Source organism: Lagenorhynchus albirostris, chromosome 12 (assembly GCF_949774975.1).
Source record: "Lagenorhynchus albirostris chromosome 12, mLagAlb1.1, whole genome shotgun sequence".
Lineage (NCBI taxonomy): Eukaryota > Metazoa > Chordata > Mammalia > Artiodactyla > Delphinidae > Lagenorhynchus > Lagenorhynchus albirostris.
In genome coordinates this window covers 81,398,975-81,418,466 of record NC_083106.1, presented here as the reverse complement: position 1 = coordinate 81,418,466, position 19,492 = coordinate 81,398,975, and the positions used below count along the sequence as shown (strand labels likewise).

The 19,492-nt window shown below is 39.2% G+C and overlaps 1 protein-coding gene across 2 annotated transcripts in view; it reads right to left on the bottom strand.

Annotated features, from left to right (window-relative positions):
* Positions 1-19,492, bottom strand: part of COL9A1 (collagen type IX alpha 1 chain) — an 83,767-nt gene that overhangs the window by 37,599 nt on the left and 26,676 nt on the right. For both annotated transcript variants that reach the window (XM_060167890.1, XM_060167891.1), the window contains 10 exons: positions 15,003-15,056; positions 14,703-14,738; positions 12,010-12,033; positions 11,590-11,643; positions 10,217-10,270; positions 9,541-9,573; positions 8,748-8,804; positions 7,290-7,343; positions 2,858-2,911; positions 1,505-1,558 (listed from right to left, as the gene is read on the bottom strand). In XM_060167890.1, coding sequence (XP_060023873.1) covers positions 1,505-1,558; positions 2,858-2,911; positions 7,290-7,343; positions 8,748-8,804; positions 9,541-9,573; positions 10,217-10,270; positions 11,590-11,643; positions 12,010-12,033; positions 14,703-14,738; positions 15,003-15,056 — 474 coding nt within the window. The remainder of the gene's footprint in view (positions 1-1,504; positions 1,559-2,857; positions 2,912-7,289; positions 7,344-8,747; positions 8,805-9,540; positions 9,574-10,216; positions 10,271-11,589; positions 11,644-12,009; positions 12,034-14,702; positions 14,739-15,002; positions 15,057-19,492) is intronic.

Genomic DNA, 19,492 nt, shown 5'->3' with positions numbered 1-19,492 from the left:
AGAAGAGGTTTGGGAGACCTGAAAAAGCCCTTGAAGTCGTCACTCACGTTGCCTGGTGGAAGGAGAGCCAGCCTTCGGTTATAGAAATGGCTTGGACGCTGCCCGTCTCTCTCCCTTTCTCTCTCTCTCTCTCTCTCTCTCTCTCTCTCTCTCTCTCTCTCTCTCTTATTGCTGTTCAGCACCAGCTCAGACCCAGACTGCTGTTACTAGGTAACCACTCCGCAGGTCTGAATTCACCGGAAGAGCTTTTTTCTTTTTAATGAAAGCAATTTGACAAAAATCAGAGGAAATGAGAAATTTTGAAAACTACCAAGTAGCAAAATACCTCAAATAAAGAGCATATCAAGAACAGTAATTGGTTTCAAAGTGAGGGTCACGTATTTTAGGAAGTGATTTAAACCCAGAAAAAGCAAAAGCCTGTGTATCAGCAACTTCAAAATAAATGGGGTTTATTTTTTAATAACAGAAGAGTACACACAGAATGTTACTTAAGGAAACATGAGTACAGAAATGCAAAATATGTTTTTAAAAATACAGTGTTTTTAGAAAAGAAACCGCATTCTATAGGAAACAGAAGAGGGAGACGGGCACAATGAGAAAACCTAGACAGACAGAGAAAGCGGCTGAAAAAATGAAAGTGATGGAATTATTCATGAAGCAATTCCTTCGATCGACAAAAATGTGCATCTCTTTTTTAAAAAGGTTGAATTTCATTTACTGAGCACCTACAATGTGCCCGTTATCCTTGTCTGGTTGCTAATGAAAGACTCTGTGCTTCTGTGCAGAACAACATGAATTAGCCTCAGAGGTTCTGCAGAGGGTGAGGCGAGGGCCAGGAGGGGTGGTGGGCAAAGAGCCCCGTTTTTAATTTTCTGGAGCCTACAAATGGGCTTTCCTAACAAACTTTCTACAAAGTGCTGACCCTTTCCTTAACATCTGAGAGAAGCTAGACACGCCCCCTCCACTCATACACACACACACACACACACGCACGCACGCACGCACACACACGCACACACGCACACACAGCAAGAAAAATATTTCTGAGCTCATCATGAATGCTCAAGCTTGCGTTGTTATTGCTTCTTCTATTCACTCAGACAAGCCATCCCTGCCCTGCCCTGCCCTGCCCTCCCCACCAAGGGCAACGCGTCATCCTCAGCTCCACCTCTCCATCCTCCTCTGCTTTTGCCGGGCACTCCAGGTGCTGTGTCAGTGTTATCAGTGTCAACTACTGATAAAGAAAAGAGACTAAGCGTAACAGCCCTGCTTACTCCTATTTACCCAAAATAATTTAAAATATATAATAATAACAAGTATCCTGTGTATGACTCATTTCTATCATCTACGTTTATAACAGAAAGTAAGAACCCAACCAAACATCTACAAAGCACCAAGTAAGAAATAAAAAGTGACGTTGTTAAAGATAAGAAGATATTTGAAATGGCCCCAAGCTTAAACATTTATGCATTTTCGTAGTGTATCGTCACCATCATCATCTTACTTTTTCCCCTTTGGCCCCAGTTATGCCAGCGATGCCTCTCAAACCTTGAGCTCCCTGGAAATGTAAAAAAGAGAAGTAAATTCTCTTAGTTGAAGCGCACATTCCTTGATGTCATCACAAATGCTGATCGAGAAGAAGGATGTTATCATAACCAAAGGTAACACTGAGAAAAAGTGACATTATATTGCAGACAAACTTTCCTGGTTTACAAGAAAAATCCAAAAGGAATTCTTCTGATGTTAAAACCGTTTTTAAAAATTCTGAAGACTTACACAAATCTGGAATCGGAACAATGACTGATGGCAAAAGAGTAAGCATCATTAGCATCAAAGAATCACGATAAAGCCTTTGACTTTTAACTCACACAGAATACACTGCCACTTTTGCCTCCTTCGTGGTTTGTAACGTGGTTACGGGTCACATGATCGTGATTTTAAACCTTGGACTAATTTTTCCCCACCAGTGTGTGCCATCCAAGGCAACAGGTCCCCACAAAAGCTTCTTCCTATAAGTGTAGCTGGGGTCTCCATCATTCACTTGCCATCACTCTACGTTACACCATTTCTACGATAAAAGGCATTCTGAACCCCAATCTGGGGCAGGAGGAAGCCATCTCCTCCCTTCTCGGGCACAGGAGTGGGTAATCCTCAAAATGAGGGTGCAGGGCGTCGATCCTAGGACCCCCTTCAACACTGAGTGTTGTCATTCTTGACTGTCTGGACCCACAGCAGCAGATTCCGTAGAGATGCTCCCTGGGGAGAAGCAGCGGGCAGACGCCCCATCAGGAAAGCGGGGTAGTCACTTCTGGGCAACTTGCTAACTGTCCACAATGGCTTAGGATAAAGTAGCTCTAGGCCAGTCATTTCCCCATGCTCTCACTGCAGAAAAGGGGGCATCTCCAACTGTTTGTTTTACATCCAGGTCAGTCCCGGTTCTCTGTAGATCAGTTAGGAATGGCCTGAAATACACATGGCCAGGGTGATCCAGTCAGGACACAAAGTGAGATCTGGCCAAATCAGAATAAAGCCGCTCATTCTTGTGGGGCTTATTTTCTGACTCTGAAGGTAATTCAAAAAAGAATTCCAAAAATATTTGGGTCAATAGCAGAGACATGAGAATGACATGTGTTGTCTCCCGAGCTCGTGCATAAGTGTTCCAAAAAGCATACTTTTTACAAATCTTGCATTCCTTGACAGATGCTGTATATTTAAAAAATGAAAAACTGTGAATTTTACAGAAATATTTTGGCATATCCTCTCCCAAATCCCAGAAGTTCAGCAAGCAGTAATGATATCCTCCAAAGATCACCAGGGTCCCGCAACATAGTTAAGTATGTTTCTAAAAATACTTCACCGGAGGTCCTTGAGCTCCAACCTGTCCAATTCCGCCCTGGTCTCCTTCTTCACCCTGAAAAAACAGAGAGAAGGGCACCAAATGGACACTGAAATGGGCTCGGTCTAACTTGGCACGTGGTAAGTTCATCTGGCATCTCCTGAATTAGTCTACTATACTTGCTTAAATTATTTTATATGAGTAGTCCATATTAATTGCAGAACATTCAGAAAATACAGAGACGCATATAAATAAAGTCACCCAAATCCCACCTTTCCACTATAAACACCAGTAACATTTTGGATGCTACCCTTTCAAAGCTTTTCTAAAGAGAGAGAGAGGAGGGGAGGGAAAGAGGAAGAGGGGGAGAGAGAGAGGGAGTGTATGCATTCATGTTCCAAGTATGTGTGTTGTGGGTGTATTATTAAGAAAGTGTGATCACACTATGCAAACTTTTCCTTAAACTATAATATTTTAAATTATGATTTTCATTTTAACTTTTTGTTTATAGTTTTTGTACCATGCACAGTTTTTTTTTTTTTAAATTGTACTTAAATCTAAATCTGTCTTTTCTTCCATGGCTTCTACCTTTGATGGTGCTCGGAAAAGCCTTCTCTGACACCCCCCAAATATATAAATATTCATCTATATTTTTCTTCTAGTAATTTTATAGTTCATTTCTTACATAGAAATTTTTAATTATCAGTAATTTATTTTTATGTAAAATAGAGTAGAAATCTATTTTTTTCCTGATAACTGGCACTCTATCCAATATCACTTATTGAATAATAGATTCTCTCCACCCAGGCTGAAAAATTCATCTTTAATGTGTGTTAAATTGATAAATATGCTTGTTTCTGGACTTCCTTCCTATTCAGCTATACTGTTCTGCTGTATGATGTTGTCAATACCATAATGTTTTAATTATCGAAATTCTATAATACATTTTAATCTCAGGTTGGGAGAATTCCTTTACCTTTATTTTTCATTTATAGTTACTCTTATTTTCAGATTTTCTTAAATGTTTACCCTTCCACATGAACTTTGGAATTGTTGGGCGAATCTTCACAAAAACACTGCTTGCTTTGTATTAGGACTTCATTAAATTAATAGATTGTAGAGAGAGAGTTAGAATCTTCACAATACTGAGTCTTTCCATCTCAGAACTCAGTGTGTCTTCATATTTAGTCAAAACGTTTTCTTTTTCTTTCCACCAGTAAAGTTTTTTTCTTTTCATTTTGTTGAATACTTCTTAAGTTTGTTCTAAAGTATTTTGACTACCTGGTGGCTATTGCCAATGGAATCTTCTTCCATTATGTTTTTTAACTAATTATTGGTTTAACTTTTTGATACTAATTTTATAATCTCTGATATACTTTAAAATGTTAGGATATTCTAAACAGAAATCCAACTACTGTTTCTTACAGAAAGATTACTTTATGGACTCTGGGAAAAAAGTTATTTTCTCTCTGACAAAGGTTTTGCTTTTCACAATAGATATGCTGTTTTACATTTTCTGTGGTAATGAATAACTTAAATTGTGAAATTCATCATGAGAAACATTCTTAGTTTTTGATATTTGTTTATAATGGTAGATTAAAATCCAGTTCTATTGTTTATTACATGTTTCAATTCACCCATTTTCCTACTCCACATGCTATACTTTATACATAGAAATTTTTGCACACAAACACACACACACACACACACACACGCAAAGAAATAAAAAAACTTTAGTAGCAGTGTTAATATAGAACATTTGGGCATCTAGTGCAAAGAACTAGGCTATACCTAAGTAATTTACACTTGATGTTTGAATGAACTCTGAGAGTCTTACATAGTGGATCTTTGTCTCATAATTATATTCAGATTACATTCCATCAGAACATAAGATTGACAGTGGAGGGAGATGGTCCTAATGGGAAAGCCAGTGAATAAGCTAGTTTATGGAGCGGATAATCAACACATGTGTATGGTTAAATACTACTTGTATTTCCCCATGTAAGTACAAAAACAACAGTGATTGTAATTTTTCATTAGCAGGTTTTGGGGTATTTTCCCATAGATTCTTGATAAACCTTGGAGTAATGTATTTGACTGAAATATTTCACCAGCAGATGAATAGCACACAATAACTAATCTATAACCACAAAGCTAAATGACAAACTTAGGAATAGCAACTTATTACCGTTTTACTGAAAGATTTTTGACTATTCATTCTTATCTTTATAAACAATTTTTTAAATCTTCATTAATTAATTTGTAGAGTAAACTCAAGGCAGAACTGTGAATCTGAAAGCTAACTTCAGACCCCTATAGTCTCATAATTCTTCATCTTTCTGCTTTCAGTTTACAGTTAAAAGCATCTATTAGCCCTTTCAAGTTTCATTGTTCAAGGAGCTATCTTATCTTCATAGGCCGATTTTCAAAGACACCACTGAAAGTGTTAAGTGACATAAACATGTGAAATAAATTAAAGGAGTTTTCAACAACTTTTAATGAAAATTTTGGCCAGTTACCTAACACACCAAACAATTTGCAGGTTCCCCAATGAAGACCAAACCAAATTTGAAAGTCCAGATCACTAACTTGTATAGGTCTCAAAAATGCTAGTTTCGTGGGAGAGTGGAGAGACACTCTGACTGACAGGTCCATTCCCAAATCCCATGGGATGGGGAAGTGGAAGTTCCCCCAAGAAAAGAGGTCACCCCAAAAAAAAGAAAGGGATGCAGGGCATCAAAAATAGCAGAAGTCTACTAAATCTGCTTTATTATACATATTACCTCCTGAATATTTGGTGTCATTTAATATTCCTACACACTTGTTTCTGAGGTTAGATGATAGTCTATTATATGGGTACGTCATACTTAATTTAGCCATATTGGACATTTTTCATTTCTGCGCCCTTAGCGCTTAGAATAAGCCCTGGCACATAGTGGGTACTTAATAAATATTGTTTTTTTTAAATTACGAATTGAAAAATTCAGTGGAGGAATGAGCACACAGAGAAATTTCCAAAGTACTTGATTTTTTTTCCTATTTTCTCCAATTTGACATCAAGAATCCAGCTGTTATATGCCAGATAAATAAAATGCCTTAACTATTCAGAGCCTAAGTAATAAAAGACTTTTTAAATGCATGTTCATACTGTAATAAGGTACTGGAAATTGGCTTATTTATCCTCATTATCTGAGATTGTTCAACAGCTTTACCTAAGGAGTTCAAGAATATTAATGCCTGGGAATTCCCTGACGGTCCAGTGGTTAGAACTCCGTGCTTTCACTGCCGAGGGCCCAGGTTCGATCCCTGGCCGGGGCAATAAGATCCTACAAGCCCTGCGGCACGGCCAAAAAATAAGGAATATTAATGCCTGCCTGAAGGTATTAATAAATTGCCTCTCAAGCTCTTAACTTCTAAAGAAAAAGACTTCTGCCATCCAATAATGGTGTAGAAGGACATATTCAACAAAGTCTAGAAGACCCACATTGATAAGAACGGTTTGACTTTGTAAAATATTATGGAATTAACCGGAACTAAAATTCTACCGTACAAGAAGTCAAATTCTTAGTTACTCTAAAGAGATTTCATCCTAATGGATGAAAAGAAAAGGCAAATAGGTCACCTTGCTTTAAATTTCAGCCTTGGATTTTCCATAGGACATGCCAGCCCCAATGCAAGTTGTGCTGTGGATTTCAGTTTCTACCCAGAATATAATATAAGTGCCAATTGCTAACTTCCAGATTACTCAAAATCTAAGTTACACTGAAATTAGGTCAGAAACAGATAAATTATTTCAGAACTTAAGATGAGAGGCTATGAGCCAATTACCAACTTCCCTGTTTGCTAGTCTCAGCAACACTTGTCATGAAATTTTACTCCTGTCATAAAAATTTTGCTTAGTGGAGTGGAACAACCAGCTAGAATAACACTTGACTGTCAAAACCATCAAGGAAAAGAGCTGAGTGTGACTGATTTGAAAAGGAAAGCAAGGGGTAGCAATACAGGAAAGAATGAAAGTTTATGGCGCTTTCTTTGTTCTTTTTTTTGTAACTGAACAATGTTAGAATATGATGCTTAATCAGAATATTAATGCATCTACTGAGAACTTGTTAATCATCACTGGAAAAGGAAGGGTAAAATAGTATGCTTTTATTATCCCTTATAATTCTTTTTTTTTTTTTTTTTGTGGTACGCAGGCCTCTCACTGTCGTGGCCTCTCCCGTTGCGGAGCACAGGCTCCGGACGCGCAGGCTCAGCGGCCATGGCTCACGGGCCCAGCCGCTCCGCGGCATGTGGGATCTTCCCGGACCGGGGCACGAACCCGTGTCCCCTGCATCGGCAGCTGGACTCTCAACCACTGCGCCACCAGGGAAGCCCCCTTATAATTCTTTATAATGAAAGTGATCATGACCTCCTAATCACAATTTTCCCACTAAATATTCATTGTCCTTACCTTGTGACCTTGTCTTCCAGGTTCACCAATCTCTCCTTTAGCCCCTTTATGACCCTAACAAATGCAAAAGTACATAAGTACAGAAATAAATAAATAGACAAGCAAACGTGTTGAGTTTGGCACAGAAAGTGGTCAGAAGGCTCACGAAATGACCTTGCTCCCCCCAAATCTATGTCCATAGGCTGCTAGCCGAAAGGTTATGTCAGAGAAATGACAGCCTTAGAAGACCTTAATAACACGATGTGGGCTACATGACCACAGTATATAATAAATATCAGTTTCAGTTAATAGACAAACTCTGTTCGAGAATAGCAAACACCCCGTTACCTAGTTCAGCCACTGGGCAATGACTCACTGCCAGCCGGCCCCTAACCCTCCCCCCTCAGCTCCCTCCCACAGTTGGGCGAAGGGCATGGAGTCTTCTCCAGCATCACTAACTCGCTCTCCAGAGGTGACGGCTGACACACCCAACGGGCTACTCTCTGCTCTCTGGAGGCTCCCCTGAAAACCTCTGCTTCCTCTGTGCCCATCTCCTTCCTGGAAGCAGAAGAAGGGCTTCCCCAGACACACGACTTTCTGCCTCTTCTTGTACACAGTTTAAGTGCAGGTGACAAGCTATAAGCGGCAGCCCGTGAAGGTTGCAGAACATGTGCAGAAATCCTCATCTTTCACTGTCAAGCCACCTGTTCTAAGCATATGTGCGCTTCGGGTCAGGGACATGGGGCAAGTGTGAAATAAACATTCTGAAATTAAGTCTGTCAGAGCTTCCTTCCTCAGAACCTTTCTTGTACCAAGGGTGCAAGTCTCTGTGAAAAACAAGACACCAAGCCAGGCCCAAGTCTTCTGCAGTTATGGGAACCCACCAAAGCTAACCTCCACGAAAATCACAGTGGGAAACCCAGGGCCTTGGAGCCTTTGAGATCTTTGGCAGAACTTCCCTGGTCTGGACTAGAGAGAGAAAGCCATTTAACCCCAGCTTTTGGTATTTATTCTCTTATTTTTATGGGCAATTTTGAAGTAGTTATGATGGCAGAGTGAGAGAAAAACACTTTTAGAAAGTCTCTTTTCTTCTCTATTTTGCACAGTTTTTCCAATTCTTTTTAACTAAAACAGTTTCACATACATCATGTGTACCGTCCCTGGCCCGCATCTCTCATCACTGGAGCAAACTTCTGAACCTTCATTTGGTGTTGTAGGGTCCCTCCATTCAATACATTTCACTGGTATTTCTTCCCTGAACAGCACTAAATAATCAAGCATCTGTGTCTGTCAGGGTACCAGCGGGAATCTCCAGGACTGTGTAAGGACCACAGAATAAGAGACACAGACTTGCCCAGTCCATCAAAGTGGGCACTCCGCACCAGAAAGACCAGTGCTTCAAGGAAAGGCTCTCCTTTTCCTGTGGATAATACTCTTGAAAACAGAAAACAGAATACAGCATGGAAACTATTCTCTTACCCTCATGCCCGGCAGGCCTGGATATCCAGAGCGGCCCGGTGGACAGGAACTGGGACACTGCCCGAGAGACAGAGAGACAGTAAACCAGAGCTTCTACTTTATGACAAAATGGTACCTCCTTTAGGAGTCCAGCTACAGAACCCCAATTCAATTATATTCATGAAATAACTCTGACTAACCCCTTTCCTTTTTTATTCTTTTATTTTTAAACTTGGAAATATTCCTAGCTTACAGAAAAGTACAGAGAACATAACAAACCCTTTCCCCACGTATCCGCCACCCAGATTTAATGAATGTTACTATTTTGCCATATTTACTTCAGATTTAACTTGTTAAAGAAATAAAATGATTGCAGACAGGCCACTGTCCCAGGACCTGACCTCTGTCCCCTCCCACCTGCCCCCCACTCCAACAGCTCTGTCCTGAGGGTCACGTCCCCCCAACAAATGGACCAAAATTGCATTTAGTGCAGTTTTCCTACATTGTTTGAATATTAGTCTATAAGGAAAACAAGTCTCAGAGCGGATTGTTTGACTTCTGGTGAAAAAGCATGTCTTAGTCATAAAGTAAAAAGATTATGGAAAAAAAGATATTTCTATAATGAAAAATGGTTTTTCTGAGTGTACACAAGCGACCAGTTCACCAGTTCGGCCGACTGCTCTGCTATCCGAGTAAAGTAAAAGACAGAAATACAACATATTCCAGTGAGGTCATTTTAAAGAGAATTCACCTTTTAAAGAGAATTCCTGGTCTTTGACCTAAACTGTACTTTGTTCAAAGGAAAACGTCTTACCAATGGATCTCCGTCATGAAAGCCAATTGTTCCCTAAAGGAAAGAAAATACTAAAGTTAAGAATATAGTGAAACATTTTAATTCAAACTACTAATAACAGAAAGTTCATTGGACAAAAATACAATCAATGTATTTGTTCAATAACCTATACGGAATAAATAGCATATAATACGCTAACACTCTAAAAACTTGACTTGGCCTCTTCTGTTTGGAGAAAACTAAATTGCAGTAGATTATTTCTTTCAGGGGACTGAAGGGAAATAAAATGAGAGAATAGAAAATATGGAGAACTCTAAATCGTAAATTAAAAATAAGGATAATCTCCTAATTAACTGCATTTTTAAAAGTACTTAACTGTAAATCCTTCGTAAAAACGAGTTCCTTTGAAAATGTTCCCTTTATATGTCCAAGGTTTGAACATTTGAGAAATCACAAGGCCTCAAAGCACTTCAAATACAATGAGTAAACCATTCCCCGTGAAAACCATCGTTTAAATTATTGTGATTTCTCTACTATTCTGGCCTAAAAAGACCATGCTCTGAATGAGTGAAAAAATCATAGCCATTCTGGAATGTTAGGACAATGACTTGATTTAAAGGTACTTCCATTTTTGGTTCTTAGGTTTCTTTAATCCCAACCCTCAGACACAGAGAAATTCAATCTTCAAATAACTTACGCTGGGTCCCGGGGGACCAGGGGGGCCCGGTGGTCCTCTTCTCCCAGGGTCACCCTAAGTTATTTGAAAATTGTGACACAGTGGTTATACACATGTCAAAACGTAGTGCGTAAAACTGGCGAGGCATGAGAAACTGACATTCCTAGAAACCCTGCAGAGCTCAGCCTGCATGGACCTGCCACCAAAATCGATGGGGGACCCACAACCCAACTACCTCCACAAAACCAGAAGAATAAAGGAGTTCCGGTCTCACCAAAGTAGTAAGACAAGGCAGAGGGAGACTTGGGAGAAAAAGCCAGTCCTTCTCTATAGGATGATCACTTTATCTACTCTGCAAACAAACTGGAAACACTACGTACTTCTCTAGTTGATTATCAGGGGAACCAGGACAGCCAACAAACTGGAAACACTACATATTTCTCTAGTTGATGTTCAGAGGAACCAGAACAGCCAACACTGCTGATGCTGCCCAGCTAACAGCAGCAAGGAAGGCTTGCGCCTGCCTGTAGCTGCAACAGGGAAGGTCGTCACCTCTGCAGGGCCAGCCACCCCTGGGGCTCTTCACCCAGAAGCTATCCCTCGGTCTGTCACTGCACGCTCTTGCCATTGGGACGGAAGGTCAAGATGGCTAAATTCAAATAAGCCATTCAGATGAAAATGGAGTCCAGTTAGACTTATTATCCAGAGTTGACTCCTGGCGCATCTCTTCCTTCCTAATGTTCTATCATAAGAAGTCAAAAGCATCTGACAATCAATTTTACAATCATTTCATATTCATTCATCATTCACTAAATAAATTTGTCAAACAGCAGCACCTACAGCCTCTCCGTGGATTTACTATTACCATCGTTCAGAGAACGTCAATGATTCAACGTTTTTTGAATATTTATTGAATATGAACATCAAACACATCACCAGCAATTTCTTCCGTGCAGTTCAGCTCTTTACTGACTAAAGTTAAGTTCTGTCAGTTCGATTATGATTTCATGATCCTAACATAAGCGTACATGGTAGTAATTTTAGACTATTCACTTCATTTCCTGCAGAGAGACTAATAAAAGAGACACTGGACCCGAATCCTGGCTTAGAGTCTGTAAAGCGAAGGTGACACTTCTCCACTTGATCACTAATTCTAGAAGTTGGGAAGAAAAGTTTAGCTGAAAACTTCAGGGAAAAAATTTAAATCACTCTACAAAAATGAGGGGGCATTATCACCCTGGTCTTCATCAATATTATAAACCGGAATGAAATTCATCTGCCGTTTCTTGGATTTGCAGGGGGAAGCATACAGCTAGGGCGATGAGCCTTCCCTAGTAACATCTTCCGTTAAATCAGCAAATGTCTGTCAATGCGCTGTGTGTGTGTGTACTCACAATTGGTCCAACACGGCCAAGCTCTCCGGGGAGGCCTGCTCCCCCAGGAGGACCCTGCAGTCAACAAATTAAAGGGACACGGTGATTTACGGATGCTTTTACAATCTATGACAAGTGATATCAAATACGATAAACTGACTTAGAATTATGTATCTGTGCTAGCTTTGGTTTCCAACAAGACGACTCATTGGACCAAATTTTAATTACTTATATAGAAATTAATTAAATTAACAGAAATTCCTTAAATTAATAAAATACTTTTAGAAGAATAGGGGTGCTGTCATAGTAGCCCCGTAAGATCATTCAGGTAGGACACTATAAACGCCACTGGGTACAGTGTTAGCTGGAGAGTAGGGTCGGGATCTGAGAAATGGGCCATTTTTGTAGACTATGTAAAACAAACCAAGAGATAATACTTACAGGAGGTCCAGGAATACCACGGCCCTAAAAGATTAAAATAAAAGTTGTTACGGTACGTGACCCATACTTAGTGTAAATACAGACACAGCAATAACTCAGTTCAAAAATAAACAATAGGGAACTAAGATCCCGCATGCCACAGGGCAACTAAGCCCACGCGCCACAATTAGAGAGCCCGCATGCCACAGCTAGAGAAGCCTGAGTGCCGCAACGAAGAGCCCATGTGCCGCAACTAAGACCCAAAGCAGCCAAAATAAATTAATTAATTTTAAAAAATAAATAAAGTTTATCACTAAATAAACATAAGATTTTCATTCTACAGAAAGGACTGGGTAAAGAAAAGCAAACACGGCTCTGCTTCTAAAGGAAGAAATTTGCTTCAGCTCCTCAAATATTCTTTTGATGTCTAAGCTAACCAGTAATATTTTTTCCAAACGTTTTTTTAAAGAAAACCAAGATACCGTTACTCACAAAGAGGCACAACCAGACTTTTTCACATTCTTTTCCATTGTAGGTTATTACAAGATGATGAATACAGCTCCCTGTGCTATGCAGTAGGTCCTTGTTGATTTTCTATTTTGTATGTAGTAGTTTGTATACACTAATCCCAAACTCCTAATTTATCCCTCCCCCTCTTCCCCCTTTAGTAACCATAAGTTTGTTTTCTATGTCTGTGGGCCTATTTCTGTTTTGTAAATGAGTTCACTTGTATCATGTTTTAAATTCTGCATATAAGTGATATCACTTGTCATGTTTTATAAGAAACCTACATTAAAAGCAATACAATACTGCTTTAAAGTTTATAATGTGATATTTGGAAGTTCCCCAAACTTCCTCTCCCTAGGTTAGGGGAGAACTTCCTAAAGTTCTCTCCCTTTAGCACAGAGAGGCGGGGGAGAAGAAAAGGGTTTAGAAACACACCCTTCGACTATAGGGCTATATGCAGACACCAAATCCTATAGGGCTATATGCAGACACCAAATCCATTAGATACTGAAAATGAAACGGTGTCACTCATGAAATAACCTCCAATGGATCCTAATTTAGTATGCTGAATTTTATTTTAGAGCTGGTCACCCCATCTCACACTCCTTTACATTTTCTATCTCTTGAGCAACAGCGAACTGCGTGTAATCAAGGGTTGAAACCACGCCTTCCGCAGCCTCGCAGCCTGGATTCCAAGCACAGGGCCTAGTACATAAGAAGCTCTAATTCTACGCTTGTTGAACTTAATAAAACTGAGCGTCAGCTACCTAGAGCCCCTATTCTCTCTATGCTTTCCGGGGTCAGTCTCCCGGCCTTGGGTTTCCTCTCCTCTGTTGGCTTGAATCCCTTGTATTCATAACTGTCTCTGATACCATATTCTTGATAGCTTATACTTCCAGACCTCCTTCTCTAAAATATCCTTATATGAAGCACCCAGTGGAATCAGTGTACATCCTCTGATAATGATATTATTTTTTTTAACATCTTTATTGGGGTATAATTGCTTTACAATGGTGTGTTAGTTTCTGCTTTATAACAAAGTGAATCAGTTATACATATACATATGTTCCCATATCTCCTCCCTCTTGCGTCTCCCTCCCTCCCACCCTCCCTATCCCACCCCTCCAGGCGGTCACAAAGCACCGAGCTGATCTCCCTGTGCTATGCGGCTGCTTCCCACTAGCTATCTGTCTTACGTTTGGTAGTGTATATATGTCCATGCCTCTCTCTCGCTTTGTCACAGCTCACCCTTCCCCCTCCCCATATCCTCAAGTCCGTTCTCTATTATTTCTAATTATCTAGGCAGCCACAACAAGTATGAATTTCACATGAGCAGTATGTTTTAATGATAAGTGGGACTTTTTTTAAGCCATTCTTTGAAAAATTACTTCTATTTGAACATTTTAATATGTGGATCAATTTGGGGACTAAATGTTCTGCTTGGCAAAACCAAAGTAATCAATAAGTTATTTCATTATCAGAGACCTAGAGGTTTGATAAATTTCACTAAATCTAAAGAAAAAAGGCATCTCTATAAGATGTTGAGCTCTGAGCTGAAAATATGGGAGAAAGACCAGCAAGATATTCACTTCTGCAGATAGACTTATAATGGAAAAGTTGACAGACACTGAAATAAGGCAAAGAAAACAGTGAGAATAGAAAACAAGGAGGAAAAATACAGATTCATGACAAGAACAAAAGAGGAATGAAGAGCAAAATAGAAAAAAAGATAGCAGCCTGAGAACCCAGTTCTCTTGTAGACTGAAATAACACAAGTCTGCCAGATTGTGCAATGTAGAAAAAGACTTGCCGGGGAACCAGGTGGGTGATAATATCTGACATATCTGACAGCCAATATTTCATTAGAGATAAAACCAGTTGTGAAGAAAGTGGTGTGATGCCCAGGTCTAAACACTGAATACTTAGATTTGCTGTTGTTATGCAAGAAACATTTTCCATCAGTGGGGACAGAGAGGGGGATGTCTTTTGGGAAACGCTACCTGCAAACAGATGTATGTATTTTACACCATACATTCAAATTGCTCTAAAATTTCTCTACTCATAGTCAGAATGCTTATCACAGCAGATAAGTCATAAACTCCTTTGTGATGTGTATTATGTAGAAAACTACATTGAAAAATTTCACAGTGGCAGAATTTTACCTAAAGATAGGAGATTATCAACCACGTCACTTTACATTTACTTACTGGAAATCCACGAGGTCCCGGCACGCCAGGTTCTCCCTAAAAATAAAAATAGCTCCATTGTACTTAGCTTTTAGCAGAATGAATATGTAAGTATGCAAACTGGGTAAATATTGAGATCATTACAACACTCCATCTTGGTGTTTCGGATGTAATTTAATTCAACTGAAACACGATTTTAGTTGAACAAGTGTATTTCAGCTACTTCACAACTAATCTGTTAGTTGATATGGAAACACCACAATGAAATTATGCTTCCACACTTAATTAATACCAGCAATTAATACCAGGTGGCTAACTTACTTTCTGTCCTCTCGGTCCAACAGAGCCAGGAGATCCATTAGGTCCCGTTAATCCCTAATAAAGCAAGATGATGTTAGAACTAATACAGCATCCTTAGGCAAACCACTAAGTGGATAATTTTGCTTAATTTGTTAATTATATACAGGATGGTTGCCTATGCATGGTACAAATATTTGTAAAGGAATACCTTTGCATATTCTTTCTGAAAGCTAATGTTTAAGATCTGCCTGTTAGTTACTTTCTGTTGATATAAATTCTATCCTATTCCTAACTTCCTGCTAAATGCATTGTTTCTCACAGGGTTCAATAATTTAGTACTTTTGTCTCTGCTTTGAAAAATGCAAACTAATAGTTACAGTGTTCTAATAGGTAAGTCTGATAGGACGACAGGTCTTGTCTCTGCCATTTAGCCATATTTATGTACCTCCTTGACTTCGTTTATAAAACAAAAACACTGTATGTCTCTGTAGCTTTTGAATCACGTCTTGAGAGTTAAAATGTGCCTTCAATAGTAATTAAAACTAATCCATCGCATTATTGCCTTAGAGCCGTCGAAAGCTCTCTAGTCATCCTAGCAATGATGACTGCTTATGGAATACATTAACTTTTAAATTTGAATCACTTGAGAGCATGTATGTTTCTAGGTGATCTCCCTTAGTAAAACAGCTATTATTAAGTATACATTTTCATGTGTGCCACTCAGTATGTAGAATTTAAGTCAGTTACTGAAAATTAGTAGGGAAAATGACAATGTTTGGAAGTGATGCTTTAATAGCCGCTTTAGCTTTACATATGATGGTTATAAATGTGTTTCACAGTAATTGACTTAATAGATATCAAAGCATGATAACACTACATGTACATCCAAATTTCCACATCAGGTAAGGATGCATTTTTTGTTTCTTTTTTTTGCGGTACGCGGGCCTCTCACTGTTGTGGCCTCTCCCGTTGCGGAGCACAGGCTCCGGACGCGCAGGCTCAGCGCCATGGCTCACGGGCCCAGCCGCTCCGCGGCATGTGGGATCCTCCCGGACCGGGGCACGAACCAGGTCCCCTGCATCGGCAGGCGGACTCTCAACCACTGCGTCACCAGGGAAGCCCGCATTTTTATCTTTGTAATTTTTTTCTTTACTTTTAGATGTTGTCATTTATAATGTAATCTTGAAGGGAATACCTTGCTAAAGACAAATATGTGTATGTGTATCTACAGATGTATACATACATATATGTACATATATGCATGCATATACAATATAAATACCTTATAAAACCTATACATTATCAAGATTTTGAAAAAGGCTAAAATGATATTAATTGAGGGATGGATTCCTTGAAAATATGAAAGTCCTACTTAAAAATAATCACCAAAATCCATATTTAATCTGTCCTAGTCTGCATAAATATCAGTAAGATGCATTCATGTAGCTTATATAGAAAACTATTTCACTGATCACCACTTTTACATTTCTCTACATCAATTATTTTCCCTCATAACTCCAAAGAGTGAATCAAAGGAAGCAGAAAAGAATGAGTTGAAAATGTTAATTACTGGAAATTTACCAAAGAATAAAGTTATCAAACACACACGGAAGAGTTTTTGACAGGCTGAGATTTTCAATCTCCCCAGTATAACTGTAACGCTGTAACTTGGGAACAGGTCCCAGCATCTTAGTTGCTGAGCACCTATGGTAATGGAACGTTGGCTTTTGTATTTCAGCAAACAAACCATTCCTGCAGGGGCACTCTGGTAACACATATGGCACATGGGTTGTATAAACCTCAGGGCATGTCTGACGAATGGGACGTCTGATGTCCACTCTATGCATATACCCTCCAAGACCAATCCTGGTCAGTTCCCACACACACAGCCAGCTAGCCATCTTCACTCAGTGATTGAAATAACTGACAAGGTTGGAGGACAGTAGCTACTGTATATGGTAGAACTTCAGCTCCATAATAAGGAAGCAGAATGGCTGGATACCCTGGAGGCTGCCTCCAGTCACTTCTTATTTATACTGTCTTCCACAGACATGATAAACTACATCTAAACACTAGGAGGCTCTTTGAATGAATGAAAATATATTCTGGTGTCTGATGATCCAGTGAACTCTTTTATGAAATAGCCATGTAGAAAAGCATAAGCTCCATGAGGACAGGACTGTGTCCATTACAATCCTAGCACATTGTCCCAACATCTAACACACACTCAGTACACGACTACTGAATAAATTACTTTGGGTGTTGGGTGGAGGGATTTCACACCTGTCCTTCCACATCATCTTTACTTTCGGTTCAAATCCCAACTATGGCACTTAATTGCTGTGCAACCATGGTCAAGTTGCTCAACTCTATGTAGCCTCAGTTTCCTAATCTGTAAAATAGGTATAATGTTAATATCTACCTCATATGGTAATTTTGAACATTCATTGGGATATTACACACAGAGTGTTTACAACAGTGCCTGGCAGAGCGGACACTGAGTTAATGTTAGCTGTTCTTATCATCATCATCATTGTGTGGTCAGACTACACTCGATGCTAATGAAGAGTTCACATGAAGTGATGTTTCCTGCCCTCTGGGAGCTTAAAACCTCATTCAGAAGGGGTTCTGCAAATAAACAAGCAAAAAGTTCTAGGTATTAACCACGGGCACTGTGCTTCACAGCCCCCCTCACATTTTTTTTTTGCTGCCTGACTAGTTCCACTTACACTGACCTTTCAGAGTAGTTTCTTTATTACTCACTATCCTAATCATATAACGTCTATCAGGGATGATAGCTGTATACATTCAGAGGATGTTCTAACCTCTTTCCTGTAAAAAGTAGCATGGCTTAACTATGATTCCTGTACTTCATTCTAATTCCTCTTCTCTGTATCTGAGATGGATGCTATACGAATGAAAAAAAATACTACTTTACAGAGCTCACTAAGCATGCCACAGCAAAAGTGCCTATAAGAATATAAGTTATGAATGATAACAGCACAGCTGTCCTTTGGGAGCAGAGCTTACAACCAAGCTCTGACCTCTTTAATTTTACACGTCTATAAGAGAAAAGAATCAACTTACTAAAGTCTTAGCAGGAAAGGAGGGATTTTATATGGATGTACATAAGTCTCCTACAATTTACATTTACAGATGCACGCATACAACTCCAACTTGCAATCATTCTTATTTGTCAAAGAAACGACTAGAGGAAAATATTGCCAGCGGCAGAAAGAATTGCTTTCATATGAATGCGTATGCAGATTAAGTTCTATACGGGCCGATATTAAAGCCAACTGTGTTCTGAAACTTCCTGCCGCTGTCTGGCAGAGCACAACAGCCATCAACAGTAATTTCCTTCCCACATTCCAACCACTCAGCTCAAGAGACCCAACACATAATCCCACAAGATTAGCTGCCATGACTCGTTTACCTTTTCTGTCACGAATCCACTTGATTCAGGATAATTACCTTGAAGCCACGTTCCTTTCAGATCCTTCCAAACACCATCGATTAACCATTTGTTAACATTACCAAAAAATACAGCTTTGCCATGAACCAAGGTTGGAGGGTTCAGGTCCCACCACTACACTTAGGTTCACCTACCAAGAAAGATAACTTACGCTTTCCCACTTACTTAGCTCTCAAGCCCAGAGACAAACAGCAAACTCTGATCCAGTTTCTGGTATTTCATTAGTCTCAAGGTCTATTCTCAATTTAGGGTAAAAGGTCTGTTTAAAATGTCAAATGTGTCAAAGAGTGGAATAAAAAAAACTTTTCGGGTCAGGATTTTGTAAGCTGCATGTGGTTCCATTTCAAACTTTGGTGAACATGAAATTTATACCAATATTTACAAGTAATTATAAACTATCAATTAAAATATTTTTACTATCCATTGAATTTTTAATATCATATTTCTTGGTTGGTAATTCAGATAACAAAAATTCACTATCATTCTTTTTCTCCCTATTTTCTCCAAATATTCATCTATTTAAGAACTTCATTCATATCTGCATGAGGCAAAGCTATCTGGAAAGAAAGTGACTCTAAAAATCAAGAAATCTGGTTTCTTTCACCATCTTAGCCACTGAATAACTCTGGGCCCCTGGGGGAACTACTTGTCCTCATAATTATTCAGTGTCCTTGTCTGTGAAGAATAAAATTAGCCAAACCTACTTTCCAGCTTATTGTAAAGTTAAAGGAAATAATGTTTGTGACTGCATTTGAAAAAAAAGTTCTACTCAAATGCAAATTAGTATGGTTCATTTTTTGCTCAGTTCTAAAAATGCCCAAAATACTGGTACACACACGACTTTCTTACTTTATCTCTCCTTCCTTTCTCTTTCTCTTTTTCTCTTGCTTTCCTTTGCAATCCCAGAAGATTGATTCAATGCCCTCATCAGTGTCTCCCTGAGGACCTTCCAGGGTCAAAGTTCTATGATATAAGAAACCTTACTATTTTACACTTTTTAACTTTGGAAATCTGATTTGGAAATCTGCACTGTGGT